Below are 27,359 nucleotides of genomic sequence, written 5' to 3'. Positions count from 1 at the left end.
AAGGATGAGATGAAAGCACATTTTTTTATGAGTGACCTTGGGCTCCTCTCCTACTTGGGGATTGAGGTACACCAACACCAAGGCTCGAATGGTATTACCTTGAATCAGGGGAGTTACACGAGGCGCATCCTCGACATCATTATGATGAGGAACTGCAATCCATCACCCACATCCATGGTCCATGGAGGAGCAGCTCAAGCTGAGTCGAGAGAGCATGGCTGGGGAGGTTGACACAACCATGTACCGGCGGATCATTGGGAGTCTGAAGTACCTCGTCCACATGTGGCCTGATCTCGCGTTCACAGTGGTGTATGTCAGCCGCTTCATGTACAGCACCATTGACTATGACCTCGTCTACCCTCGTGGCATAGGAGAGGCTAAATTGGTCAGCTATGGATAATGACCTTGTCGGTGACATTGACTCACGCAAAAGCACCTATGGTGCTTCAGTCTTCCACAGTGTTAACCCGATCAGCTGGCAATCGATGAAGCAGTGGATCGTTGTTCTGTCTTCATGGGAAATAAAGTATGTTCCTGCAACAATGGCGGCAAGCCAATTGTTGGCATGGTTACTGGGCGTTCTCACAGGAAAGGAAGCTACCACAGGGAAACTGAAAATGGACAACATGTCCGCTGTGGCACTCAGCAAGACATTTGGTACCATTTCATCCGTGAATGCTTGAAGAAGTGAGCATCTCTGCTTCATCCGTGAGTGCTTGGAGAATGGGAGCATTTCTGCTGATTTTGTTAGCACCAAAGACTAGCTCGCAGATATTCTAACAAAGGCATTAGGGCGAGTTTGATTTTATGAGCTCATTGCAAGGATTGAAATGGTCAGGATCAATGAGAAACACAAGGATTAGGGGGAGACTGTTACAGTAATCCTTGTGTTTACCACTATCTGGCTAAGTATTGATAGTAGTTTCTCCTAAAGCTAGCTGCAGGCTGCAGCGGAAGGTCCTGGGTTCGACTCCTGCGTGAGGTCTTCTTAATATTATACCCCGGGGCTGTGTTACCCCTGCAGGTTGAGTTTTATAAAGCTAGCTGCAACTCTGTTCCTTTTATACTTGGTCAGTAAGGTAGTATATATGCTGTCAGGCAAGTGACCAACTTGAGTCTGTACACTGTACCACTAAGACAGGTGCTGTTACAGCTAGTAGTAGTAGCAGCCAATTTTATTTTTGCTAGTGTACAGCTGGCCAGCTGCTAGGAATAAGCAGGTCGATTTGCAAACCGACTTAGCACTGAGCCAGCTTGCTTCACAAAACAGAACCTGTTCTAACCCCAGCCCCAGCTATTCACATCTGCCCATCCTAAAGCTGCTGCACTACTAACATCCAGCATATTTTCAATCCAATTAAACAGGAAGAACATGTGACTTTGCTTGTGTCATGTTAAAACTTATCTGCAATTTACTGCTGGCATGAAGCATAAAACTTATCTGCAATTTACTGCTGGCATGAAGCTTAGGGCTCCTTTGGATCTACCATTCCCCTTCAGGATTAGAGGGGATTGTTTTTGGAGGGTGGGGGTTCATTTCCCCCTCAATCCTCTCCAATCCCCATGGGGATATCCAAAGTAGCTCTTATTGTGTTTGCAAATATCTGATTTAGTATTTTATATCTTTTTTTCAGGATCAAGCTCAGATGTTGGTGAATGTGACCAGTGAACTTCCCAACAATGAATTGCTTCTCCAGAAACACTTCATGGCTGTAATTTCATCTGTATGGAGATCAAAATGTTGCCGTCATCCCTGCTGTTTTAGGAATAAGCCTGGTGGATCAAGTGAGAACTGGCCCATGGTAAACTTTAGACCAAGCGTCAATCTAGTTAGGGAAGCCCTTGCAGCTGGTCAGGCTAAGTTTACGCTAACTGTGATTCCACCACCGTCAAGAAACCAGGAATACTCACGGAATTATTTAGAATTAGAGTTAGATTTCTTGAAAGATCAACATGCCTATGAGGAAGACTTCCCGTCTGTACTAAATGTATCCATACTGGAACCAGAATCATCCAAACAGGCTCCAGAGCCAGTGGAACAATCATTGTTATCTGAACTTTCATGTAGACAGGCTGAGAACCGACTCAGGTCAGTGTTGATGCAAGTCTTCATTGCTGTTATGATGGTGGCGGCGGTTGCCGTTATATTAGTTTAAATAAAACAGTCATTCTTTGGATTTCATGATTTTCCTAATATTTAGCTCACCTCTGCTACACAAAATACTGCTAAGCATCATTTTCACTTTTCTTTGCAGGATAGCGTCAGAAGCTTGTTATGATGGTGAAAGTTTTCATTGGGCATCATCATCTTTCCACATAAATGATGCTGCCCGCCACAAATCTGGTTTGAAGTCTATAGGGAAGCACAAAGCAGCATCGGAATCTGGTAGACCTCCCAAATCCAAAGTCCAGAAGATTACTGAATTGCATCAGGAAGGGCCAATTGCCATGAGTAATTTTCTCTGTATGCCTGCTCAACTATTGCCAAGTACAGCTGACTTCCACATTAGTGACTCCCTATCTGACTTTGGTATCAACGATTATGAATTCAACTACTCTGAGGATCTCTTGCAAGAGTTTGACGCCCTCGAGTTCTTCCCAGATCAGGGTGACTCTGGTCTCCTTGGTATTGAAGAGTTAGAACCTCTTTCGGATTTCACAGATATCGGATGAACATAGATGAGCAAATTATGGTTGATGGGATGCTGTCCTATACCAAGAGGAGACAAGATCGCCTCTGGCAGGAGCCCAAGGATATAGGTTGAGTTGCTCAACCATGCACAGATGTGCTGCAAGCTTTATCATGGCTGGCTGGAGCAAAGCTGCTGGCTTGGTGAGGTCACATTGATCTGACAAGCTTGAGGATGGGTTTGCACTAATGGCGGCATTGGGTAATTTCCATACATGTATGTATATTGGTAGTCTAGAATTGTAGGATGTAGAAATGCTTCCCTCATTTGTGTTTGAGGGTAGACCTTGTAACTCGACCACATTGAAATTTTGTTGAGCAGGTACCAACAGAGAAGGTAAAAGAGGAGGCCCTCAGCACCACCCATTTGTTGCTGTATATCGTGTTCATTCTCTGTTTAATCCAATGTTGTTTGGCTATTTTGCCACTGAAAACATCTCACATGTCAAGTTGGTGGATGCCATCTCTATCAGAAATTTAGGATGTGGCGCCAATGTCCAAAGAATGATCAGTCAAGTGCAGCTTATCGGCGCATTATATTTGGTCAGGAATCAATGCATGACATCAATATGATCAGAACTGCTGTTCCAGTTTCATTTGAGGAATGCAATTTCTGGTGATTCGGGATGCAAGTTTTTCATAGGAGGTAAAGAGCGTGGGCATAGTTGTACATGTAATAAAATGAATAAGGTTCTGTGAACTCTCGGTCTCGGTTATGCCAATTAATAGCCATAATTTGTTGTTAGAGGCCAGGGGGCTTTTTGATCAGCGGGCTGCTGCTGTGAGCCGGTAACAATGTAGCTGATTGTGCGCCTCCATATTGTTTTCTTGGTAAGTGGACTTTGCATCACTGCCAAGCAACGATGAGATAGAGTAATTGGTCTGTTTCGCGCAAAAATACTACGAGCTTGTATTCAGTCTTGACCTCCAGTAACCTGAACGCTGAGAATGTTTGGCCAACCACATAATACGTAGGCTGACTAGCTGAGAATATCTAGCTAATCCCGTAATCTGTAAGCTGAGAATGTATGGTGAATCCCATAATCTGTAAGCTGAGATTGTTTGGCCAATCAAGGTCACAATGCTGCCTACAAGCTGAGAATGTTTGGCCAATTAAGGTCTAGCTGATGTCCTTAGCAGAAAACAAAATTTTCTAAACGCAAACTGTTTTAATAATAGTAAGAAAACAGGGCTCCACTTATTTGTAAAATACTCTGCAAGCGCGATCAACGTCAGCTATTACTACAGTGTAGCTTTTACACTGCTACAGTGTTTTATCTCAACGAACAGCTAGTTGAAAACGCTGCTACTGGAGAAATCTCTGCTGCCGCGCAGCGTCTGGAATTCTGGATAAGACGGTCTGAAACCCCCTTCCTCTCCCCGTCCCGTTCGCCCACATCCCCCACCTCCCCCATCCCCAACGCTGCCATGGCCTCGCTCCACCCCACGACAGCAATGCTGGCCCAGCGCCATTCCCCTGCCCCCTCTCTCAGCGCATCGTCGCTCTCATGGTCCGCCTCCATCGCCGTCTCCCGCATCCCGCCAGCCCCTGGCCTCGCGCTCCACCCACTAGTGAATCCTCCCGCCTCCGGCAACCGCCAGGTCCGAACCTTCTTAACTCTCTCTCTCTCTCTCTCTCTCTCTCTCTCTCTCTCTCTCTCTCTCTCTCTCTCTCTCTCTCTCTCTCTCTCTCTCTAACGCAACGGCACGCTACGATTCGATTCGTTACCGCGATGATGTCTTTGCGCAGTAGCGCTAATCTAACCCATCGCCAACCCGCCGCCGCAGAGCCCGGTGGTGTGTGCGGCGTGGACGCGGCGGTCGCGCGGGGAGGCGGAGCAGCGGCCCAACCGCAAGTCGTGGAAGCAGCGCACGGACATGTACATGCGCCCCTTCCTGCTCAATGTTTTTTTCTCCAAGCGCTTCGTGCACGCAAAGGTCATGCACAGGGGCACCAGCAAGGTCATTGCCGTCGCCACCACCAACTCCAAGGACCTCCGGCTCACCCTCCCATCTCTTGTCGACGACAACGCCTGCCGGACCATAGGGAGGCTCATCGCCGAGAGGTCCATGGACGCCGACGTCTTTGCTATGGCCTATGAGCCCAAGAAGAACGAGAGGATCGAGGGCAAGCTCGGGATCGTGATTGACACCATTAAGGAGCACGGCATCATCTTCGTATAGGCAGGTTTCAGGGTAGGAGTAGGGCTGTTATGTTTTAGTTTCGACTCCTGTAGCCTGGAAACTGTTACCTTATTGAGATAAAAACAAATACAAAAAGTATCAATCTAGAGGTCTTAGACCAATGTTGCTGACAATTGGTCTTGTCAGTTTGAAGTTTGATGAAATTGCAAAAGTTTGACACCACGCTAGTCTAAAGTAATAAGAAACAAAAACTGTCAAATCAACTGTAGAAATTGCCAGTTGTGATGCCAATGCTAACAAAAACTTAAAAACATGTCAGTTCAATGAGGTTCACCGAGCCTCAAATTTGATATCCTAAATAACTACTGATCAAAATGTTAAGAAAATATACCTTGAGACAAATCATCGTCCTTGATTACATTAGTGAGATAACTGTAAGTTTTTATTTCGCTATATTTGTTACTGATAGGTTTCAAACTTAGAGAGTACAATAAAATAATAAATACATGTAGTTGGTGTTGCTAGGAAGTTGGAACTAGGCACTCAGTAAGATAGCATCCGTCCCTGGTTCATGTGGTAGCTGATGAATGCTCTCCAGGAGTTGTATTGTTCATTGTCTTCAAATAGTAACTGAATGGTTCCACCAGATGTAGAGAGATTCATTGCACAATAGCTTTGTTTATCTGTAGGATACCTGAATTCTTCTCCCTCCCCTTGTTCGTGGAAAATTACATCTGGAAAATGTGGGTAAATGGTATGACAATTTGTTGGAAAGAAACAACAAACAATGCGTCATAGTTCTGACAGCTCACCCATCTTTAATATCCTCCTGCTCAGCAAAGTGGGGTTAGTTCTAGGTTTGTTCTTTCTTTAAGTGACTGTATTTTCTATCTTATAGTTTAACTATATGATTGTATCATCTAGATCTTTTGAGTCTGTCATTGTGCTATGTTGGAACTTGGAATGTTTTTTCATGGGTAAGTAATGAAAATTTATCTGTTAAGAGCTCATCATTATTTCAACCCTATCTTAGTATGAATTCTATTTGTTTATGTACAAACAATGATGAATGTCATTTAGTACTCACATTTTTCAGAGCTTTTGAAATGACCCTTCTTGCCTAATGTTAGTATTATATTGTCATACTTGCAGTGCACGGAAACAATCCTCTTATGGAACCTTCCTGCATGAATTCACAAAATTTTCTCTCTAAACATTATATTATTGAAAATGCAGTAATATAATTGGATAAACAATCTGTAAACTGTGAGTTAATTGGCTATACCCTTGGGTGTACGAACAAATAGTGTGGCATCTTTCTGGTTGTTCATGCGGCCTTCCAAGGAACAGTTGCTTATCCGCATCTTAAGACCCTCAACCCCTCTTAGACCTACAGAAGCAAGAACCATGGTTTCGTGTTATGTTATCCGGAGAAAATGAGCTGGTCTGGTTCATGATCTTACAAGCTGCCGCACTAGTAGTTAGTGTGAGCAAATCTCCCAGTGCCCTAGTCTCCATTCCCATATTAATGACTGATGAAACCTGCTCCCTGGTAGCTCCGGCAGATTTCGCCACCTCAGCACATGACGCTGCCACCAGCGCTGCAGCTGACATGATTGCGGCATGCATCTTCATGTCAGTGTCTTCTCTCCTCTCAGTCATGGCAATGCCACTCAAATTATTTGACCCAAAGGTGAAATTTCCAATAGTTCCTGCAACTACTGTAGACAGCTTTGCAACCGAGAGGGCTGCATTTATCTGGGCAGTTTGAAGTCTTTTATCCTCCCTCTTTACATATCCCTTCTGCATTATATTCATTAGTTTGCCTTTCAACCATTCTGCCACTGGGCTCACAATCATCTGGAGAGCATTACATGTGTCAATGTAAAATAGAAAGACTGCCTTAGCTTTGGGAAGTTTTTTCTTTGCTTACACGGTTGACATGGCTAGTCTTGTATTTCTGACATCCTGTGCGCTGAACATTTCCACTGGATAGTAGAGCCTGTTGGAAGAGCATCCATCAGATCTAGTATATAAACATCTGCTATATGCATATAACGTTGATCTTTGTTTTTACCCTAATCTCTTCCACCCTCTTTTTTATCTCTTCATTGAGATTGAGCATGTTGTTTCCGTTGTCATCCTTGCACATATCCAGTGTACCATTGCCAGCCAATGCATCTATACTCTAAGAAACACAGCATAGTCTCATAGATGTCGTAATTTGATATTACTTTGCTATATTCCATGAAATATAATGGGTACTGGAAAAATATAATATCCAATGAGTAGGACCATTCCATTTTGCCATCTCAACGTCTTGTTCGAGTATAATCTATTAGGACATCTTACTCTGCATTCTAGTTTTTCTTTTCCCAGTAAAGCAATCACTTCTAAGATACCCTCTGGGCCATAAACCTATAAACCATAAGATATTTTTTAATGTTTGACACTTGACAGTTATACGATAAATTGAAATCCTTAACCATTAGCAATCACTTGATAGGTTATTTGTTTTGTTTTATTTTTAAGAAAAGTTCATTTTGTTTCACCAATAGTTAACTATAGTTTATGCTTGGCTTCAGAAATTATTTTAATATATGCAATGCAACCATATATATGATAATATCTAAGCTTTGTAGTATTGAGTAGTATCTTGAACAAAATATGTAATTGAAGGATACTGGTATCATGGAGTTGTGGGTGGATTAACATAAAATTGCACTCTACCTTATTTCAGTCTTCCATAGAACATGCAGTCCTTATAATGTGTACTTTTGAGTAGATCGAGATGAATCCTTTACTTCAAGTTAAAATAGAACATCAGATTATTAGGTTCACAGGAGATGCCTGCTGTATAGTTTTGGCCTATGGCGTTTTTTCCTTTGCAATAAAATTCTGCTGTAGGGGCTTCCCCTACAGTTTCCCGGTCAAAAAAAACTTACGTTTACAGATAGAAGATAAGCTTTGGGGACGAAGCTTTGCAGTGTGTAGATGGTTCTTAGTTTCCTCTGGTTCAGAATATTCTGTTTTTCTTGGAATTTCGCTGTATAGGTCTAGGCTTCTTTGGTCATTCAACTTCTGTTGCCATCCTTCCTGCCATGAATCATGATTACATCAAGTTACTTCAGATGCCTAGTGGTAGTGGATCACGATCCAAATGTTTCTTCATAATAAGTTAGAGCCCTTAAATAATTTTAGTTCAAAAATGAATATGAATAGAATTCGGTCCTAATTCGAATCAATCCTTAAATTTTATAGTGTAAAATCTAGAGCCCATTGCTACCCCTACCTATAAGTGGTTAATTCTTTTCATCTTGGCACATAACAATTGAAAGCATGAATTTGACCTGGAGGTCCTGGCAACTTGTCGTATATGTGGCAAAAGTGATCATTCTAACTGGCGAGAACAAAGCACATATTGCTCACCTTAGGATCAAACCTTGAGACACCAATCTGGGATAGAGTTCTTCCAAATTTTACTATTTGCCCCATTTGTTGATGACCTGTAATTTCCTGTGAACATAGATAGCTGAAAGTAGCTCAAAATCAGCTCTTAATAAGAACATATATTTTTAGAACCATAAAGTCAGCTTCGCGAAGTCTGCATGCAATATTTATGCATACGATGCATTTCATATAAAAAATGATGTTATATGATTGATTGAATAGATCAACATTCAAAGAAGCAACATGAGAAGTTGAAATATCTTCGAAGAAGATTTGACATGACAACTAATCAGCATGGATGGTTACTCGAAAGGGAAGGGTATGCTTACTCAAAAGGGTAGGCCTGGACGTGATGAACCCTCTTAGCCGATGACTACTACTTGATGCCCTTATATATGTTCTATATGTAGAAGTTATTTTTGAAAGAATCACGAGATGTGGTTGAAACTTTTAAATGGTCTACTCCTTTTCTGATGGTCTCACCGGATTTGCCAGCAGTATACCTTCATCGGAGTTAGCAACCTTCTGTTGACTTGGTATGCTATTCTGTCTGTTCTTGGTATGTGAATAGAGTTTAACCTGCTTTGTATATTATATATATAGAAGATGTCTCTTACCCTATAAATCATGCTTGTGAAAGGGGTACTGCAGTGGGGTTCCTAAACTAGTGATATCTTCTTGTGGCTTGGAATGTGACATCGCACTGACTCAGAAATATTACGCAACCATCGCAATTGGCATGCTCAAGGTTAGTGATTGGGAAAGAATGCTACAAGTTTTACATATACAAAACAAACGAAATAGTCTATTGTTCTCGCTTGACTGAAATATATTACTCAGACAAGGTTTCGATGCACGGATTAATTTTCAAAATTGTCATTCATATTTAAGTGTCATCGCTTTGGTTTCTTACATAAATTGTTGTGCTATGGCACAAGGCGCCTTTATGTATGAAAAGTTCATTTGTCGTTTCTTAGCTGGTAAGTCAGTTGGAACTGTGGAGCCTATATATATGGTCATGCCCCTGTTTGTCACGGAGATTGATAAGGTTTTGCATTATCATAGCATATGATCTTGTGCGTACCCTTTTTTTTTGTAACCAATGATCTTAGAGGACCGTGAAGTAAGCTAGTTGCTTTAGTCCAATTGTTACTAAGAAAGTAATTTTGTATCTATTGGCTCCCTGGTTTGAGAACAAGTTGCCCCATTTGAGTGTTTACATATCTTGAAGGCATTTCCGGGATTTTCTTCTTTTGAAACCCTTCGAAGCAAATGTTGACCCCCCCCCCCCCCCCCCCCCCCCCCTATTTGCGTGGACGAAATTCTTTAATGTAGCATCCACTGTCTACACTGTACAATCTAGTTTGTCTCATGTACCATGGCGATTAGCGGTAAGGTCCGGTACGGTCGCTAAGGTGACACGGTGGCGATGGAGGTTAGGGTTTTTTAGATTTTGCAGGGCGCCTGTTACAAGAGAAGTATTGTAGGATCGAGAGGGTAGAGAAGGGTGAATAGTTCTTTATAAAACTAATTGTATGTATGTTAACTAATATAAAAACAAAATTAAACTAGACGGTTTAGTTGAGACTATACCCCTCTATTTATCACAAACACCTTACAAAAGATAGTAAGTAAAATAATTAAGGTAATACGCTGTAAAAAATCACCTAAATAATTTTAGTTGGCAAGGTCACAAACATATGCATCTAGCACTCTAAGCACATTAGGAGCCCCTACACATACCCATGCATGAGCAAAACGTACAAAGCCTAAGCAACATTAGCACTAGAGTAGCACTATTATTACCTAGTTACACTACATAAGTATATCTATTTAGAAGAGCAACTACAACTTAGTTACACAAGCTAAGCAAGTACAATCACAAGCAGATTAATATGAAAAAGTGAATACAAGGCTTATGATAGAAAATTGCAAACCAACAGAAAGATGATGACACGATGATTTTTATTACAAGATGATGACACAAGCAGATTAATATGGAAAAGTAAATGCAAGGCTATTGAGACAAGCCTAAGATTGTCGTTGATCTTCTTGCTAGTGGTGAACTGGTGATCATACAAGACTCCACCAAAGGGAGTGTTCACACAACTGGATCAGTGCGCGCCCTGCAGATAGAGCCATCTAGTATTAGGCACAAACAGTGTAGCGAAACTAAATATGTAAGCAAAAGATACATTACTTTGGGCCAAGTCACACTCCCCCTCTATTGTCTGGAAATACCGGAGTGGCCGGCCCAAATAGACAGGCCACGAACCAGATCACCTATGAGCAGTGCACCAAACTACGTATTTTATTCTACTGTTTCTATATTCCAAACCCCTTTTAGATTTAGGGTTTAATATTATTCAAAAAAATAAATTATAAGAGGACTAAATAATTTAAAACTTTATGAGATATTAAGGTCCCTTTTGGTAGGGCTTCAACGCAAACTCTAGCTCTCCCTCTTTTTTTCAGGAAGAGCTCTAGAAAGAGTATCATGTTTTATTGGAAACACAACTCCTTTTACACTTATGCTCCGTTTGGATGTTGGAATTGGAGATGGTGGAATTGAATTGGATCCAATACCAAATCAGACTGGCTTTGGAAATCAGATCAAATACCAAATCCAGTTCAATTCCGAGCAAATCAGAGGGTGGAGGGTCGGAATTGGAGAGTGGATGCGTGTGTAGAGTTGAATACCGGCTGGAATTTTGTGGATTTCCAATTCCAAATACTGTGACCATCCAAACACCAGAATTCGGGTTTGTCAATTCCAATTCTGAATTCCGAGTCTAAATTCCAACATCCAAACGCACTGTTACAGTTTCTCTTGCAATGTAGGTCCGACGAAGAAAAAAACATGGGAGAGGAGCTAGTAGAAACTCTTTTTTCATGAAGAGTCTATCAAAGAGCCTCCCTTCTGGTGAAATTTTCAAGGAGTTGTTCGAGGAGCTTTTGGAGTAGCCCAACGACATAAGATGATAATTTTATTGAGCTCATCAAATAAGTAAATGATGTCGTTATCTCGCTATAGCATAAATTGTGGGCCATTAGATGAAAATAGAAGAAAAGGAAAGAGAAGAGATCTTCAAACAAAGGATCTGGTCGATGATAAAATATATACTTTTGGCAGATATAGATGTAGTTGGGAACATCAAGAGCAACTATAAACAAACAAACATTTGTTTCCCAAAAATACAAAATACGTAATGGCTTTAGTAAAATAAAACTAGCCATCCGTACTGTTTGTGCGGATCACCTGCTAGTTTTTAAAAACTCGGATATATGCTTGTGAGTAACTGATAAATTCAAATATACATGGATTAAGATGTATTGAGGTGTAAGTTAACTTACACCCTAATACACAAAGGACTTGGTTGGATATACTCTAGTATTCACCACAAACTACATATATTGAGTTGGATTAGGGTATAAATTTCTTCATTGAAAGTACGAAATTGGTAACGGAACTCCTACTTCTAACTGAAATTGGTAGCTACAAAGTAATGTTAAGTAATGGAAGGATAAGACAAGGGAAGGAATTTCATTAATTTACATTCAATCCACCTCAACGCATGTGATTTGAGGTATCCAAACAAATCCTTAATTTATGTGTATTGAGGAGAGACAGGACGGTGAACTGTGTGGGGCGTACGTCAGGCATCGACCTCGCCAAAGTGCAGGTGGGCTCGCGGCGAAATCGACGTATACGATAACGTGCGCCTCCGTAAATATATAATAAATGTAGATAGATAGGTGCAACAGCGTGCACAGTCACCGCTTTGATCTTTCCACGGCCTTGACGGGATCAGCGCTCAGGAGGAGGCAGGCCCGTGCGCGTGCTGCCTTCTTGTCGCGACGAGCACGGCGACCAGGAGCTAACGCAAGGAAGAGGAAGATGAGCCCGGCGGGCGCGACACCGCTGCGCTTTTAGTTTCCCGTGGGCGCGACGTGACAGACCGACGCCTCACTCTCTGCCCGGACGGACGGACGCGGACCTGGTGGCGCCGCCGCGCCCCCTACCCTTTTCTCCGTCTGCCGACCCGTAGTCCCGTCCCGGTTTTCTAGAAGACGATGCAACGAGGCATGGCGTCTTGTCTTCCGGTACCGTACGTCTTCCGTCTCCCTGGGGATGAGGATGCGGTCGCGCTCGCTGGCTCGCATCGATCGGGGGACCGGACTTCACTCGATCGAGAGCTAAGCTAGAGCCAGAGCTGCTGTTACTCGTCTCACGGTGCACGAGCGACACAAAAAAGGAAGCTTTTTAGCAACTGCGCACGGAAACGGCTGCGTGAACGGAACAGCCTTCTGAAGATCGAGTCCATGGCAACGTGACCGAGCTCGATCGGATCCGTGCCGCGCGTCGACGATTCCATCCATTGTAATGCTATACAACACGTAGTAGAATGGAGTACGTACGGTGGGCTTTCCGCAGCTGCGCGATATACACAGCGGCCGGTCAATTTAGTTCGGCGAGCGACGGTTATGTGGCGCAGAAACCAACACAATCCTGCACACTCGATATCTCAGTGACGAAAAAGCTTGGAAATAATGCTGCCTGGTATTAAAATACACACGTGCTCGTTTCGTCGGCGAAAGATCCAACATAGTCGTGGGTAAGGTGGGTCATGTCATGTGCGGACATAAAACTGATGAACAGCCTTGATTACGGCGAATGTTAATTGGTTGTCAACTTATATATGATGGTAGTAGTAATTGTAATTGTGTATGTCAATATTCCAAACAAGCCCTTTTGAGTTTAATAAGTATCCAACGGACATCAGCCTGTGCCGGTCCACCGTGCCGCACGCCCACACCACGCCCTGGCACGGGCCCACAGTGGCACACGACGCACAAGCAAAACAGCAACGGGGCCATATGTGTCCGAGGCCAAGAGAATTTGACCCAGTCCGAGTACGGGCCAAGCCAGCCAACGCCGAATCAACCACCCAATGACGAACGAAACCAGAGGTATCGTCGGCTCAAAGCCGCACCACCGCATGGCAAACGAACACGACAAGCCGTCGCGTCAAGAACAGCAGCTTCGCTCGGTCGCCCCGGCCCCCTCCCCTCCATGCCGGCTGCCGGGATTTTATCAATTCCACATCCATCTCCTCCGCCGCCTCGTGCCTTCGTCCACCTCCCTCTATTGCCCACCCGCCCCCGGGAACCGCAGCGTCCAATGGAAAAGGTTCTCCTGCCTCCCATCGCATCCGACCAAACGCACGCATGGTGCAAAATTGACCGAATGATTATGGGAGCGAAACTGGATAACGTTGGATGAAGAGCAGTATCGAGATTCTATACGCATGCTGGATAGTGTAATTTTGCACTATCCAATCCAGCGACTAATAAAAAGTGTGATCGGTTATACTGTGGTTCAACTACATATAATGCAAAGTAATTGCTTCACGCTGTGAATGGATTACGGGCCAAAACGGTCTAACCAAACAACATCTAAATACTACCTTAGTTCTTGAATATTTACCACCCATAGTTTATTTCGAACTAAACGGTGACAAATAAAAAAGAACAGAGCAAGTACCACATGAAAACTGTAATCAATATGAGATGTGACGGTAGATATGTACCCTACTATCTCACTAAAGTCTAGTTTGTATACTCTATTATTAACATCAATCTACATATTTTGAGGTGGATTAGAATGTAACTTAAACTAATATACACCTCAAAACACTTGAATTGAGTTAAATACTAGAGTATCAAGTAAAGACTAAAACAAGACACAATCCTAGAGCCAACGGGGTATATAATCGAAAGTAAGGGAGGCAGGTGCATCTGCCTAGTCGCTATTTTGCTTGGCTCCGCACCCGCGCCCGGCTCGTCGTCAATCCACCCATCCATCTACTGCGCCGAAGGAACGCCCCGCCGCTCCGGCGGCGTACGCGGGGAGAGGAGAGGAGATGAGACGAAGTGCGACGGGGTGGGCATGAGGTGCAAGAAGCACCCGTACCAGGTCGGCGGCGGTGGCGTCTGTGCCACGTGCCTCCGCGACCGCCTGATCGCGCTGGAGGCCGCGCAGAACGGCGACGCGTCGTCGTCGCCGCCGCCGCCCGCCGCGGCGCCCGCGTTCCCGAGGTCGGTGTCCCCGTACGTGTCCCGCAGGAAGTCGGACACGTCGGGCGGGGGCGGCGCGCTCAGGCACCACCCGAGCCTGCTCTTCTTCCGGACGCCGCAGGTAGGGCCCGCCTACGGCGGCGGCGCGTTGGAGGAAGGCGACATAGGCTACGAGTACAAGAGGCGGCGCGCCGGCAAGTTCTCCGTGCTCGCCACGCTCTTCGGCCACCACCACGGTCACAGATCGGAAGAGACGCACCAGGAAGGCGCCACGGAGCGGAAGAAACATTCTTGGTTCGCCGCGATCATGCCGCGCCGCCGCAAGAAGCAGGCGGCGCCGGCCTCGATCACCTCGCCACGGTCAGCCCCGCCGAGGCGCTCCTGCCGCGTGGTCAGCAACCGGGGGCTGTCGCCGGAGCGGGACAGCCACGGCAGCGGCGACGAGAGCAGCTCGCCCGCCGCGGATCCCCCGTGGCGGCCGTCCCCGTCCCCCATGCGGAGGACCCGCTGCCGGCGCCGCCAGACGAACAGCATGCCGTCGGGTTTCGCCGTCTGCCTCAGCCCGCTCGTGCGGCCCAGCCCGGGGCGCCGCCGCCACGTCCAGCCGCCGGACCCGGGCTCCTTCTCCTCCGAGTTCCGGCCGTCGCCGCTCCACAGTCTCTCGTCTGCTGCCTCCGTTACGCGCTGTCGCTCCAGGAAGCTCGCCGACGTCGGCCGCTTCCGGTGATGATTGCTTCCACCTTCACCATTTTCGTCCTTCCATTCCATGCACCAAATCCAGATTAGTCCACGTTTTAAAATTTCTTTTTGTTTTTTTTTTTTTTTGGATTTATTACATTTTGTCTATCCGTGAAGAAGAAGAGTATGCAAGACTGGCACACACACCCCAAACCAAGTCCAAAACACCCCCGTTGACATATATACTACTGCGTAGTTTAGTACTGCTTGTCGGCCCAACATTTTGTGGCGATGTAACGAGCTGCTTGTACTGCTTCCAAGTAACTACATATTCATGTTTGTACAGCTACTTGTGTAATTTCGATTTCATCTTCTGCAAAGTTTGAACTACTCTGACCCATGCATATTGGATTTACTAATAAGAAAGATTAGACTTGAATGATTCTGTGCCTGTGGTAGTACAGGTTCTAGGTACAGAATTAAATGCTGGAATTTGAGGGGTGGAGGAGAGAGAAAGCATTCACACAGAGATTGGTAGAAGAAGTTTCTTGATCGTTTTGTGCCTGAACGAAGGAGTCCTGAACCTATTCTATGGCCGACGACGAAAACGAGAGACGCGTGAATGATATTGATACACCAGTTCTACACTACTATACTAGTATATTTCAATTCAATTCCATTTGGTCAGAGGATTCACATGGCGGCAGGCAGCATATTGATGGTGTATTGGATGGATGGATGGCTAGTCCTTCCGTTACTCTTTTGCTGGTACACCAAACCATTCTCCTTTTAATGATCTCCCAACCCCTTTGTGCGTGTTGGAGTTGGAGCCGTTCCACCGGCCACATTCCAGTTCTTGCAGGGAGACTGGTACACAGGAAACAGACCATGGTCACGGCTCACGATCAGGATTCAGGAGTGCAGAGTGCTACGTCTTCTTGAAAAGATGGCACGGCCACGGCCACGGTATAACTCCCTTGAAATGGCGTACACCAGTGCCAGGCAGCAATTCTGGGGGAGATTCTCCTCGCGCGCGTTATTAGCACCTCTCCTAGTGGGTTCTGGGCTGTCCACGATGTGAAACATGTGGTGTGCGATGGCGATGATGATGTTGTGTTCGTGTGGGTGTTAGCGCGGGGACTGGCCGAGGCCGATGATGATGTGTGAACGTACTACAAGCTCTTCGGATCGGTTGATCCATTGTTTTTAAAACTTGCAACCTGCTCTGCCAGTGTGCGTGCCATCACCGGCCGTATCAAAGCACCAGTACTACTAAACAACGGGGGGCTTACCACAGCTCACAGATAGCTAGACTACTGCTACCAATACAAAATACGCGCAGGCTAGCTCACGTTAAACTGACATGCTAAGTGTGTAGTTTATAGGATCAGAGGAAAAGATTGGACTTTTGAGCAGGCTTTGCACAGCAGTATTTTTCTACGTACTAGTACGCTATACGTCCGTGTTTGGCCAGATACGCTATTGCTATCCTAGACAGACAGGACAGCCGACACATACTCGTGGTGTCCTGACGCCTAACCATGAGGCGCGGTGGGGATCTGTGCGCAACTGGCTGCTGCCTGCGAGGCGCGAAGTCAGAGCCTGCCGGAGTCAACCCGGATAATTTGCTCCGAGCAAAGTCCATCCTCCGGATCAAAGCACAAACACAACACAGACGTTCATATTGCATCGGACAGATAGAGGAGCTGACCGTGGGACATGGTGGAGATCGATCAGTGCACGGGGCCAGCTAGCCGTGACGGACGTGAGTGGTGGGGTGGGGTGGAGACGTCACGTGGACGTGGAGTAGAGGCGCGATGGCGGGTAATGATGATGGTGGTGGCTAGGTTGGGATCGGTCGCTGGCTCGCTGTTAGTGCGGTGTAGTTGACCGGCCGTGTCTGTGTCGTCGCTGCGGGCTGCAGCAGAGCCGTAGCGTGCACACAACCCTCCAGGCTCTGATAGCTTCTCGTCCGTCCTCCCGTTGCGCTTGCCTTTTGCGTTTCCAGGCCGAGTGGGATCGGCCAGGTGGCGCCGCGCCTCGGTGCGGTGCGGACGTGCGGTGGTGGTGCCTCCCGTATGGTCGGCGGCAGATGCATGAAAACCCATCCGGTTCCGGTCGACCATATCGCCGCTTCTTTTGCGCTGTTTTTCCTTTGCGGCCAAGGATAATTACTAGTAGTTGTAGTTGCATTGCACACAGGGGAGTGCTTCCTCGCAACAAACTTCTGTTCAGATCTCGGGCTCCATGAACAGTTGGTCCGGTGACGAGTGTTGCTTCTCTTTCATCTCGTGCATGCATGCATCTATCTTCTTCGGATCCACGTCTGGGTTGACAGGAATGTTTCTAGCTCCGTCACTCGGCCGGGGATGGAAACGGAAGGAAGCGCCGGCTTGCATTGACCTCGGTTTGAACGGGAGCAGAGACCTGAATGCTGATGCGTCAACGCCAGGTCGCCAGCAGGAGATGAGATGAAGCGGATGGCTCGTAACTTGTACACCTCAAAATGGTCGATTAGTGTTTTGGCAGCAAGTGTCAGCGGAGCGTAGGATGTTATGCAACACGTGAATTTAGTTAGTGGAAGTCTACACCATTTGTCGGGCGCATGAAAATACCAAACAGAGGTGCGACCGATGCGTGTATGAAGACGCATGCCACCAACGTTCATGGTTGGGGACACAATAGTGGTACATCACAAAGATAAAATTGGTATCAATTAATTAATTATCAATTAATTAATAAATTAACAAATCAATATTGGTATCAAATAATTGACAACCATGTAAGCAAAAGAGTCTCTAGCTAATGTAACCACCCCTACGGTAGGTCAAATGGAAGTGCCAAAACAGGTTGCTTTGCATGCACATACTACATGTATCAAATGGAAGTGCCAAAACCATTCCATAATTCCGCTCACAAAGCAGATGATTTCAGTATAGAGAACCATCCAAATTCAGATTACATCCCAAAAAACATCTAATTATAGTACATTGATGGCCTACATCTCATTACGGTGCCAAAGTGGCAGGCAACCTATTCTTGTCAGACTCAGACACATCTCAATCACATCCAGTTCCCAACCTGCAGCTAGCTTCCATCCTCGTAAATGGTTTGCTTCCTGTGCTACTCCATCCGCGAGCGTAACCCTACAACGCGGATCTTCCCATTCCTGTCATTCAAACAATCACATTTCATCAAGCCATAACCACACGAATCAAGATTGATTCACAATGTTGGAGATAAAAAGAGTAGCTTAACGCCACATTCAATACAAGTTAATACCATATCTCTCTTTTATTTTATTTTTATAAACAAGAGAAAGAAAGAGGTGTTAGAAGAACACTAGTAAATTAAGTAGTAGTGTGATATCATAAGCACTACATATGGCAAAATGAAAACTTATTATTGATAGTAAAGGGCAGACTCGGTACCAAATGCTCAGACATGAGTAGTCTAGGAAAGAGATAAACTAATGCCACCCTTTGCCCCACAAAAGCGGAGAGGGTGCTTCGAATCCACGACCTAGTGACTCGGTGAGATAGCTCTCACCATTTCACCAGGCCTGCCCTTCTATTAAAGTGACAGTAGCTTACTGCTTATTTCTCTCTGCTGAAGGTTAGAAAGGGCAACAGCAATGTTCGCACCAATAAGAGCATTGTTCTTAACAAGTGCAATATCTAAACATCAATAAGGAGAACTGTCTTTGGATGAAGGGAACTAAAAGAGCACACAACTGATATGGGATTTTGTAATTATGCCCAGTGAACCTTTGTTTCCCACAAAAATCCAATATGGATTGTCTAATAAGAATTTGAAGATGCATTGGATTTCATATCTGTGGAATGCAGCAAGTAGGCTTAAAATTATTGGTGCACGTTATGCAACCATCTTAATAATATGCCACTGAATGAAACTATATACAGATAATAATGCTATAGGATACTAGCTTCCAAGGAAGATCCTCCAGTTAGTTCTTTTACTCTTTCAAGCATGAAGGGAGTGATCGCATTTCCTATTATCCTTTTATCCCTGAGAAAAAAAGGGCAACATCAGCTATCAGTTTTATATATCATTACCAGAAGTGCAGATGTTGACTGTACCCTGCCTCTTTTAGAGCTGTCTGTATTGCAGACTCTATAATTTTCCCTGAAGTTGCATGCTGCTTGGGGATCGGTACTGCAATAAGAATCCCAGAACCAAGACGTAGGTTCTTGTTTGCATCTGCATGACATCAGAAATCTTACAAACAAAGAACTCTGGAACCACTGACAAGTGACAACCAAGATTCTAATCAGTGCAGAAGCTAGCAAGCAAAAATAGTTATACTACACAAGTCAAAAGTTTGAACAACTCAATGTGTGGGTTGCTAATTAGACTTTGTAACAGTGATTTCATATCGTCCGACTAATCGCAATTAGTTGCGATTAGTCGGGCTGATCGGTACTCAGTACTCGATTAGAGGTTTCGATTCGATCAGATGTGCTGATCGTCCATATCGTCCGCCTAATCGGCGATCTGTAGCAATTAATCGTCCTGATGGGCTATCAGTCGATCAACAGGGTTTAATGCTCAGGGAAGTCCAACAGTCATTTTCGGACCAGAATTAATATAGCCGCCCAGACTCTTCCACTTACCTGTACCCTAGGCGACTCTTCTGCTTCCCAGGACCGGCGGCTCCCTTCTCTCTCCCTCCGACACCCTTCTAATCTCTATATTCTAAGTATATTCTATACTATATAAGTATATACTATTATATATGTGTATGCGTGTGTGTCCTGGAAATATGCAGGACAGCCAGGTGAACGGCTAGGGTCGATCAGGGGCGAGTAATCGGCTGATCGCCCAGTCCAAACGATCAGCCGATCAGGCGATCTGAAAACACTGCTTTGTAATGTGATCGAGTTTTGCACGTTAGAAGAATACAAGCATTCTACATGATGCCTTTTGGTTTTGGATTTATAGCACATAAATTTGGAGCTACCTTATTAATCCGGCAGTCTGGCTGTAGATTTTTAAACTGGTACAACATATCGAAATGGTTCTATCTACATACCAGTCAATATCTCTGTAAAATCAAGAAATCAGACAACTCAGGGAGTAGAAGCTCATCGATGGAACGGTGGATCAAGTCATCACTAAAAGTTCATCTCATGAAAAATGTAAAGATATTAAGTAAAATACTGTAATTTACTACTCACATATTATTTTGGCACACTCTTCTGGAGAATCAACACGACATGGCACCTATGTTGGGTTAAGTACATGTCAATAAATATCCAGAACAGGAGTTAATAGGGCATGCTTGGAACTTGGATGAAAAAGAAATTGCAGGAATATTGCAAGGAACGTTTCAACTCCAAACTAAGTCCATAAGAATCCAGAAAAGCGTCCCTTGCAGCAGGGCCTAACTACATATCTAATCATTATTATGTGATAGTGCTAAATTATTGCAAGACCGGCAGTATGTACTCTACTGGATTATTTGCAAGAGGTCATATTGCATAGTTGTCAAACACTGAGATGACGAAAATGCCCTTTAGACTAACATAGACATAGGCACAGAAGTGGCACAAAATCCTGTTAAGCTAAAATCGTATATTTAAAAATATCCATACTTGCCTAGTTGCCTTAGCACTTAGCTGATAGACTATGTGGCACGTGAAGTATTTATAAATACAAATGCAGTTGGACGAGAAAAAACAAAATATTACAAATAGTAAAAAGTTTTTTATTAAAGTAAAAAAAGGTGTTACCCTTTCAAAGATAGAAGGGAGGGTTTAGAAGTTACAGGACAGGATACAGATAGCAGAGTCTGGGTAAAAGAAAAATAACAATGAAAACGTGAATAGGAAGGGAGGTTCTAGCCTTCTAGGATGGTGAAGCTCGAAAGATTTAAAAGGTTATGGTTATCCCTTGAAAGCTTTAGGTTAGTTATTTCCAATGACTGTGCTCTAGCACACCATCCAAAGTAAAAGATACATAAAGCAGTTTACCAAACCTTCTCTTCAAACCATACTACACTCTGTCCAAACCACAACTTCATTGAATTATGAACAATCAAAAGTTGCAATTGGATCATGCTAAGCCATCATTGGTTCAGATGAAAGCATTTGGCTCTTTCAACAGTATGGCAATTAATTCCAAGTATCAACAATAAAAAATCTTACAGAAGAAAAGGTATTAACCTGGCATCCACTAATTTCTGTGAAGAACGCGGGAAATTCATTGGTTCTGTAAGCAGCAACAGTCACCCCTTCAGTTTCCTGTCATGCAATAGACTAATAAGATCACGTGACTGAACATGAGCAAAGCATTATAACTTACACAGGATCTTGCAGAAACACAAACGAATTTCTACAATATTACTCTCGTATTAAGCACCACATATTGACTCAATTGTCAAACAACACAAGAAACTTCGTGTAAGCATCTACTGAAAAGATGATCTCAGGTCATTCAGGATAAACATGAACAAAATGGTCCCTTCAAAATAACAAACACCAATAAGTTGACGTTTTGGTTTGCTTTAAATTGAGTTAAATGCTAACCAAAGGAAGGTAAATTCCTCAAGTATAGCCTATCCATATTTTACATCTTAACAGCTAAATATGAAAGCAATATACAATTCTACATGAAAGTCAGTTCTAATAAACCAAGTTATCTGTGGAAGACAGCAAACAGAAAGTATACTACCAGGTATTCAAGTGTCCGCGGTATGTCCAAAATGGACTTCACACCTGCCGATACAACAGCTACAGGAGTCTTTCCAAGTTCAGTTAAGTCTGAGGAGACATCCATAGCTGCATCGAAATGGTGACTTCATCAATCAATGTACAACTGTTTGTCGCCTGACCACACCCAAATGGTAGTTTAGTTTAACTGTGCACTGTATATGTCATGCTTCAGAGATTAGAAAAAGAGAACAAACTTTATTCATGAACTTTAAGCTTCAGAGTTTAAATCCATCAATCGACAGTTGACAGGAGATCATTAACAAGGGTGTCACAGAGAGCTGTGCGAAGCACTAGATTGAAAGAGGTAAATCATAACAGTTAAGATACAATGAGTTCCTGCCAGTGTCAACAGTCAACGCATAGCAAAATAAGTATGCAATATGAAGCTGCTTACTTTGTTCACCATGTCTATGCACACCTCCAATGCCCCCAGTAACAAAAACTGGTATGCCAACCTGAATTTGGAAAGAGCTTAATTTATTTAGAGTAGTTGGTACGAACATAAAAATGATATCAGATCAAACCAAGATAAACAAGATAGGTACAATGATTTTAGAAAAGATATTTCGGCACCTTGTGAGCAAAGAACATAGTGGCCGAAACTGTTGTTGCGCCGTTGCCACCAGATGCGATCTGTCAATAAAATAGGGAAAAAATAAGGAACGAAACAAAATAGGTATATGGCTAGCTATAAAAGGACATTAGCGAAAGAGCCTCTAGCCGAGTTGGTTAGGTGGTCTGAGTAGCACACCTTAAGTCCTAAGTTTGAATCCCAGTGGGAGCGAATTTCAGGTTGAGGTTAAAAAATGTCACTTGCTGGTTCCCCTAGTCGTGTGCACACGAGATAGACTGACCTATGGGGGGCGGATCCTCGTGTAGGGGCTGGGAGGGCTCAAAGCACAAGTAAAGATCTGGTCTATAAGGGGCGGACCCTCATTTTGCACGGGGGACCAGCTTTCGTGACCTTTCTCGGCCGGAGCTCCGATTGAGCTTCTTCTTAATATAAAATCGTAGGGACGGTCTTTCCCTTATTGGCCGAGTTTTTTTATAAAAGTTCATTTAAAAAAAGAGTACAAATATATGCATGAGTCACCTAGATTTGATTACAATAATTCAGATGTATTGCACTATGGGTCTCCATTGCTGTTATGTCAGCAAGGAGGCAGATTGTTGAGGCATAAAGCATGTGAAGTGCCCCTTCTTGTGTTAATAACAGAAGAAAAGCAAACAACGTGGAACCTGAGTGTCGGGTACCCAGGAACCAGGTGTCCAAAGTAGGCCCAAAGCCTCTTAGCGACCCAGTTGCTGACCAACCCTCTGTCGAGCAACCCTGCGAGGCGGAGCAGCCGACCAACCATCTGCCGAGCAACCCTGCGAGGCGGAGTGGCCAACCAACCCTCCGTCGAGCAACCCAGCGAGACGGAACGGCCGACCAACTCCTTGTGGAGCAACCCTGTGAGGCGGATCGACCTACCATCCCTCTGTCGAGCAACTCAGCGAGGCGAAAGGGCTGATCCAGTACTGCTGACCCACGTCAGCACGACAAGACGTGTCACCACCAAATCACGTCTGGACCACAGGCGCGACTACCGAAGGGGTGCCAATAGGTCACAATCAACATGACTGTACACCGCCATGTACGGTCTCAAGCGTATCCCCACTGCCTTGTGGGATCAATCAACCTCAGTCATAGGAGGACCTCAGCACTGGAATCTCTACAGTAACTCACGTACCGGAAAGGACGGGACGATACACCATATCGGGTTATGCCTACGCACACATAAAGGTGACGCAAGGCTCATGACGGGAGATGAAGCTGCACCACGCACGACCCCAAAGCATACCGAAAGTCTACCCTATGGGACCCGCCAAGTGCCACTACGTCAACATCGAACTTGCTACAGGGACCCGCATACCGGGCGGATGAAGCGGTACGCCATACCGGAAGTACGGATACGCACGACCCTCCCAGAGACGTCAGAAGGACTACACCACTCTAGGGCAACAGGCCACTCTCTCATCGGTAGAATACAAGTCCCCACAGTAAGGTCCAACCCTTGACCTTGAGCTATAAAAGGGCAGGACCCCCTCCTTCCCACACACGCACCAGCTATAATATAGTCATCAAGTAATATTACGATCAGCACTACACTGGACTAGGATGTAAGTCGAAACCAGTATAACCCTCTGTCTTAGATCCTCTTCTTGAATCCATGCAATTCACCATTCGGAGTGAGCCCACGCTAGCACCCCCATCAAACATAAATTATATTGTCCCCCGGTTTTCGAAACCAAGGCTAAGAACGAATAGTTTCAAGTGTGCAGAGCACTCACGACATGGACAATATCCCTTCTAGCCGTCTTCTGAAATTGCCTTCCACTTATAGCCAATCTCTTCAATTGTTCGTTGTTAAGGCCTATTATCACACAAATAGTGTCAGGGGTAGGATGTAAAATTGACAGTAGAATTTGAGTTAGAAATTTGGATTGTGATCACAGCGAATAGGGTTTTATCGATGATGTGTTATGGTCGCTCCAAAAGAAGCTATAATGACGTTTTGGGTGCTAGCTTCAGAAGTAACATGTCTACAAATTCAAGCAGTGAAGGAAGAACGAAATGGACACTAGCAAAATTAAAGATTAATAGACAATCCAGCAGCATGTGGAGAAGCAGAGAACTGACCGACGTGAGGGACTCCGTCCAGGACGGCTATGGTTGCAGGGATAGCCCCGTTGTCCCTGATGATGGCCTCCACCTCCATGGCCATCTGGAGATTCTTCGGGTACGGCATACCTAAACGGGGTCCATGATGCGCCAAGTTAGCCACAATAGGCGGCGCGGCGAATGGAAAAGAGAATCCGAAGGAAAAGGCAGGAGCAAGCTGAATGGAAAGGAAATCGGAAGGAAAAAAGCAGGAGCAAGACAGCAAGCTGACCGTGGCAGATGATGGTGGACTCGAGGGCGACGACCGCGCCGCGGCTCGCGAGAGCGGTCGCGACCTCCGATGCCACCACGATCGACATCTGCGGACTGCGGCGGCTGTGCCGGTTCTCTCTAGACTGTACGGCGGCGGCGGCGAAGGCGAAGGTAAGAGTATACAGCAATTGGCGACCGAGATATTCGTGGCCGTTTGACGTGCTAAACTTTAGTCAGCTAGTATTCGGATGTTTAATATAAATTATTAGAACTATTAATATATTTTACTTATAAAATATAAAATTAATTATATAGATAAAGACTAAATGATAATACGAGTCTATTAGAACTAAGGAGGTGTTTGGTTCCCAGACTATTTTTAATTGAGAGTTTCATGACACTGTTTTTAAGAGTATCATATCATCTTTGAGTGAATGAAACCGCCTCTTGCAATAGAGAGTTTCGTTCTGTTGTTTCCTAAGCAAACCAATGTAATTAAATGCTACTAAATCACATGATCTAGTGTGGCATGTATATTTATAGTCAAACAAAAGTACTATATTTTGAGATACAAGTATGCTACCATATATAATTTTGTTGGACAACCACTATTGGAATACCTGCCTCCAAAGGCGTGAGCACCTCTTCCACCTATTTGTGTTGGACCATCCTAGAAACCACTTTATTGTTGAAGGATTGGCTTGTGGTTGAAGTTTTTTTTTGCAAAAGTTGCATCTCTACATCAAAATGGGGTGCAGTTTGAATACTTTGGACATTCCTTTCATTCCTGTCAAAGGCCCTTATGATATCTTTGTATACTTTTTTCAAGTTGATGCTAACAGAAGTCTTTAACTACTCTAATATATGTATCTGTCTTTTGAAATAACTTTTCTAGGGTCTAATACTATATCTACCATACAACTCTATGATTGACTCGTACGACTACTTTGCGCTGGTATGTGAAAAAGTGGTTGAATAGTGTCATGGAGGGACTAACCCCTACGACTGACATCCATAAGTACAGAAAGCTCAACATGAGAGGATATAGTTGGGGTGAGGTTCTGAAAGTCGCCTAGAGGGGGGGTGGATAGGCGAAATCTGAAAATTAAAACTTTATCCCCCAACTAGATCCCTTGATTAGTGGTTAGAACAAGATATACAATTGTCGGAGTATAAAAACTAAGTTCTTGCTAGTAAGAGTATAGCTTTCAAATAATGCGGAAGTGATTAATCAATACAACTAATAAGTCTATGATAATAAAGCAAGAAGGCTTAGATGAGAAGAGTAACGACTTAAGTTCTTTCTTGCGAAGTGTTGCTTCACTAAATGAGAATTTATCTTAAAGCAACACCAAATGGGTTAGCAAAGAATAGTGCAAGAAAAACTTAGAGTGAAGGAAAACAAGCAAATCACAAGCAATAAACACAATGGACACGGGTGATTTGTTTTACCGAGGTTCGGCCCTCGAAGGCCTAGTCCCCATTGAGGAGTCCACTAAGGACGGGTCTTTTTCAACCCTTTCCCTCTCTCCACCGATCACTCAAGACCGGCGAGCTCTTCTTCTTCTCAAGGATCACTCTCGATCCCGCAAGGACCACCACACTCTTTGGTGTCTCTTGCTAGCTTTTACAAGCCTCCAAAACTTTGGAGGAAGTTCAATGGGAGTCAAAACTCCACGCGCAAATGAACACAAAGATGTAGCACACACTATCTCTCAATGAATCTCACAAGGCACTAGTGCTCAACTCAAATGAGTAGCTCTCTATTGCTTGCTCTCTCTTTTGTGGCACTTGTGTTGGTTGTAGTGGTCTAAATCTTGTGTATAGGATGTATCAATGAATATATGTGGTTGGGATGGCTTGAGAATGTCAACTAGATGACTTGGAATGTTGCTTGGGCTCCCACCCCTTGAAGTGGCCGGTTGGGGTGGTATTTATAGCCACCAACCAAATTGTAGCCGTTGGAGAAGGCTACTGGCGATGGGCGCACCGGACACTGTCCGGTGCGCCGCCACGTCATCCTCCCGTTAGGGCTTAGAGCTGGTCGACCGTTGGAGGCTTTGTCCTCATGTGGCACCGGACAGTCCGGTGCGACACCGGACAGTTCGGTGCCCCTCTGTCCGTCTGCTCTGACATCTGATTTGCATTGTTTGCTTTGCAGAGTCGACCATTGCGCGCAGATGATCGTTGCTCCGCTGGCGCACCGAACAGTCCGGTGGCACACCAGACAGTCCGCTGAATTATATCGGAGGTGCGCCTGGAAAACCCGAAGGTGAAGAGTTTGAAGTCGATCTTCCCTGGTGCACCGGACACTGTCCGGTGGCACACCGGACAGTCCGGTGCGCCAGACCAGGGTGCCTTCCGGGTTGTCTTTTGCTCTCTTGTTTGAACCCTTTTCTTGGTCTTTTTATTGGCCTATTGTGAACCTTTGGCACCTGTAGAACTTATAGACTAGAGCAAACTAGTTAGTCCAATTATTTGTGTTGGGCAATTCAACCACCAAAATCAATTAGGGAAGAGGTGGAAGCCTAATTCCCTTTCAATCTCCCCCTTTTTGGTGATTGATGCCAACACAAACCAAAACAAGTAGAGAAGTGCATAATTGAACTAGTTTGCAAAATGTAAGTGCAAAGGTTACTTAGAATTGAGCCAATATAAATTCTCATAA

At 44.5% G+C, this 27,359-nt stretch overlaps 5 protein-coding genes across 19 annotated transcripts in view; 3 read left to right on the top strand and 2 right to left on the bottom strand.

Annotated features, from left to right (window-relative positions):
- LOC100216988 (uncharacterized) overlaps nucleotides 1-3,606 on the top strand; it is a 31,451-nt gene extending 27,845 nt beyond the window's left edge. For 6 of the 13 annotated variants that reach the window (XR_002269405.1, XR_004858128.1, XR_002269404.3 and 3 more), the window contains 3 exons: nucleotides 1,635-2,089; nucleotides 2,256-2,906; nucleotides 3,012-3,606. Coding sequence is in view for 4 of the 13 variants with exons in the window: in NM_001317380.1 (NP_001304309.1) it covers nucleotides 1,635-2,089; nucleotides 2,256-2,673 (873 nt within the window). In the remaining 9 variants the exon portion in view is untranslated. Of the gene's footprint in view, nucleotides 1-1,634; nucleotides 2,090-2,255 lie in introns of all 13 variants that reach the window. The other 7 variants (XR_002269407.1, XR_002269406.1, XR_004858130.1 and 4 more) reach the window with 4 other exon arrangements.
- Nucleotides 3,607-4,016: 410 nt separating this feature from the next.
- LOC103627570 (uncharacterized) lies at nucleotides 4,017-5,803 on the top strand. The gene is made up of 2 exons (XM_008647853.4): nucleotides 4,017-4,291; nucleotides 4,478-5,803. The coding sequence occupies exons 1-2, from the start codon at nucleotides 4,118-4,120 to the stop codon at nucleotides 4,871-4,873; spliced, it is 570 nt and encodes a 189-aa protein (XP_008646075.1). The 5' UTR covers nucleotides 4,017-4,117; the 3' UTR covers nucleotides 4,874-5,803.
- On the bottom strand, nucleotides 5,212-7,031 carry LOC103627569 (VAN3-binding protein). Its single transcript, XM_020538639.2, has 6 exons — nucleotides 6,912-7,031; nucleotides 6,768-6,836; nucleotides 6,298-6,694; nucleotides 6,120-6,224; nucleotides 5,922-6,017; nucleotides 5,212-5,568 (listed from the first exon to the last, which is right to left on the bottom strand). The coding sequence occupies exons 1-6, from the start codon at nucleotides 6,984-6,986 to the stop codon at nucleotides 5,378-5,380; spliced, it is 933 nt and encodes a 310-aa protein (XP_020394228.1). The 5' UTR covers nucleotides 6,987-7,031; the 3' UTR covers nucleotides 5,212-5,377.
- A 7,066-nt stretch (nucleotides 7,032-14,097) lies between these two features.
- LOC100284810 (uncharacterized) lies at nucleotides 14,098-15,415 on the top strand. The gene has a single exon (NM_001157705.2). The coding sequence runs from the start codon at nucleotides 14,235-14,237 to the stop codon at nucleotides 15,087-15,089; it is 855 nt and encodes a 284-aa protein (NP_001151177.2). The 5' UTR covers nucleotides 14,098-14,234; the 3' UTR covers nucleotides 15,090-15,415.
- A 2,410-nt stretch (nucleotides 15,416-17,825) lies between these two features.
- On the bottom strand, nucleotides 17,826-24,937 carry LOC100282483 (pseudouridine-5'-phosphate glycosidase). 3 transcript variants are annotated; one of them, NR_178034.1, is made up of 12 exons: nucleotides 24,711-24,922; nucleotides 24,458-24,568; nucleotides 24,109-24,191; nucleotides 22,348-22,407; nucleotides 22,169-22,229; nucleotides 21,734-21,840; nucleotides 21,226-21,303; nucleotides 20,239-20,284; nucleotides 19,146-19,261; nucleotides 18,984-19,069; nucleotides 18,634-18,717; nucleotides 17,826-18,209 (listed from the first exon to the last, which is right to left on the bottom strand). NR_178034.1 is itself a non-coding variant. In NM_001155392.3 (12 exons), the coding sequence occupies exons 1-12, from the start codon at nucleotides 24,796-24,798 to the stop codon at nucleotides 18,187-18,189; spliced, it is 948 nt and encodes a 315-aa protein (NP_001148864.2). In that variant the 5' UTR covers nucleotides 24,799-24,922; the 3' UTR covers nucleotides 17,826-18,186. The 3 variants fall into 3 exon arrangements, 2 of the variants coding, with proteins under 2 accessions (NP_001148864.2, XP_020408940.1); NM_001155392.3 differs by having other exon boundaries at nucleotides 19,141-19,261; XM_020553351.2 differs by lacking the exons at nucleotides 18,634-18,717; nucleotides 18,984-19,069 and having other exon boundaries at nucleotides 17,914-18,209; nucleotides 19,117-19,261; nucleotides 24,711-24,937.
- Nucleotides 24,938-27,359: the final 2,422 nt, after the last annotated feature.

This window comes from Zea mays, chromosome 5 (genome assembly GCF_902167145.1).
Source record: "Zea mays cultivar B73 chromosome 5, Zm-B73-REFERENCE-NAM-5.0, whole genome shotgun sequence".
In the NCBI taxonomy this organism is placed as follows: Eukaryota; Viridiplantae; Streptophyta; class Magnoliopsida; order Poales; family Poaceae; genus Zea; species Zea mays.
Note: the sequence above shows the minus strand (reverse complement) of the source record. Positions and strands in the feature narration are given on the sequence as shown.

What these genes read in the sequence shown, in the direction of transcription:
- LOC103627570 (XM_008647853.4), top strand. Translation starts at nt 4,118, where the DNA reads ATGGCCTCGCTCCACCCCACGACAGCAATGCTGGCCCAGCGCCATTCC. An exon ending in CCGCCTCCGGCAACCGCCAG is followed by an intron (nt 4,292 to 4,477) that starts GTCCGAACCTTC and finishes CCGCCGCCGCAG; the next exon opens with AGCCCGGTGGTGTGTGCGGC.
- LOC103627569 (XM_020538639.2), bottom strand. Translation starts at nt 6,986, where the DNA reads ATGTGCAAGGATGACAACGGAAACAACATGCTCAATCTCAATGAAGAG. An exon ending in ATTTGTTCGTACACCCAAGG is followed by an intron (nt 6,018 to 6,119) that starts GTATAGCCAATT and finishes GAATTCATGCAG; the next exon opens with GAAGGTTCCATAAGAGGATT. An exon ending in TTTCAAAAGCTCTGAAAAAT is followed by an intron (nt 5,569 to 5,921) that starts GTGAGTACTAAA and finishes CACATTTTCCAG; the next exon opens with ATGTAATTTTCCACGAACAA.
- LOC100284810 (NM_001157705.2), top strand. Translation starts at nt 14,235, where the DNA reads ATGAGGTGCAAGAAGCACCCGTACCAGGTCGGCGGCGGTGGCGTCTGT.
- LOC100282483 (NM_001155392.3), bottom strand. Translation starts at nt 24,798, where the DNA reads ATGTCGATCGTGGTGGCATCGGAGGTCGCGACCGCTCTCGCGAGCCGC. An exon ending in GTCCACCATCATCTGCCACG is followed by an intron (nt 24,569 to 24,710) that starts GTCAGCTTGCTG and finishes GACCCCGTTTAG; the next exon opens with GTATGCCGTACCCGAAGAAT. An exon ending in GAAGGGATATTGTCCATGTC is followed by an intron (nt 22,408 to 24,108) that starts GTGAGTGCTCTG and finishes TTTTATTGACAG; the next exon opens with ATCGCATCTGGTGGCAACGG.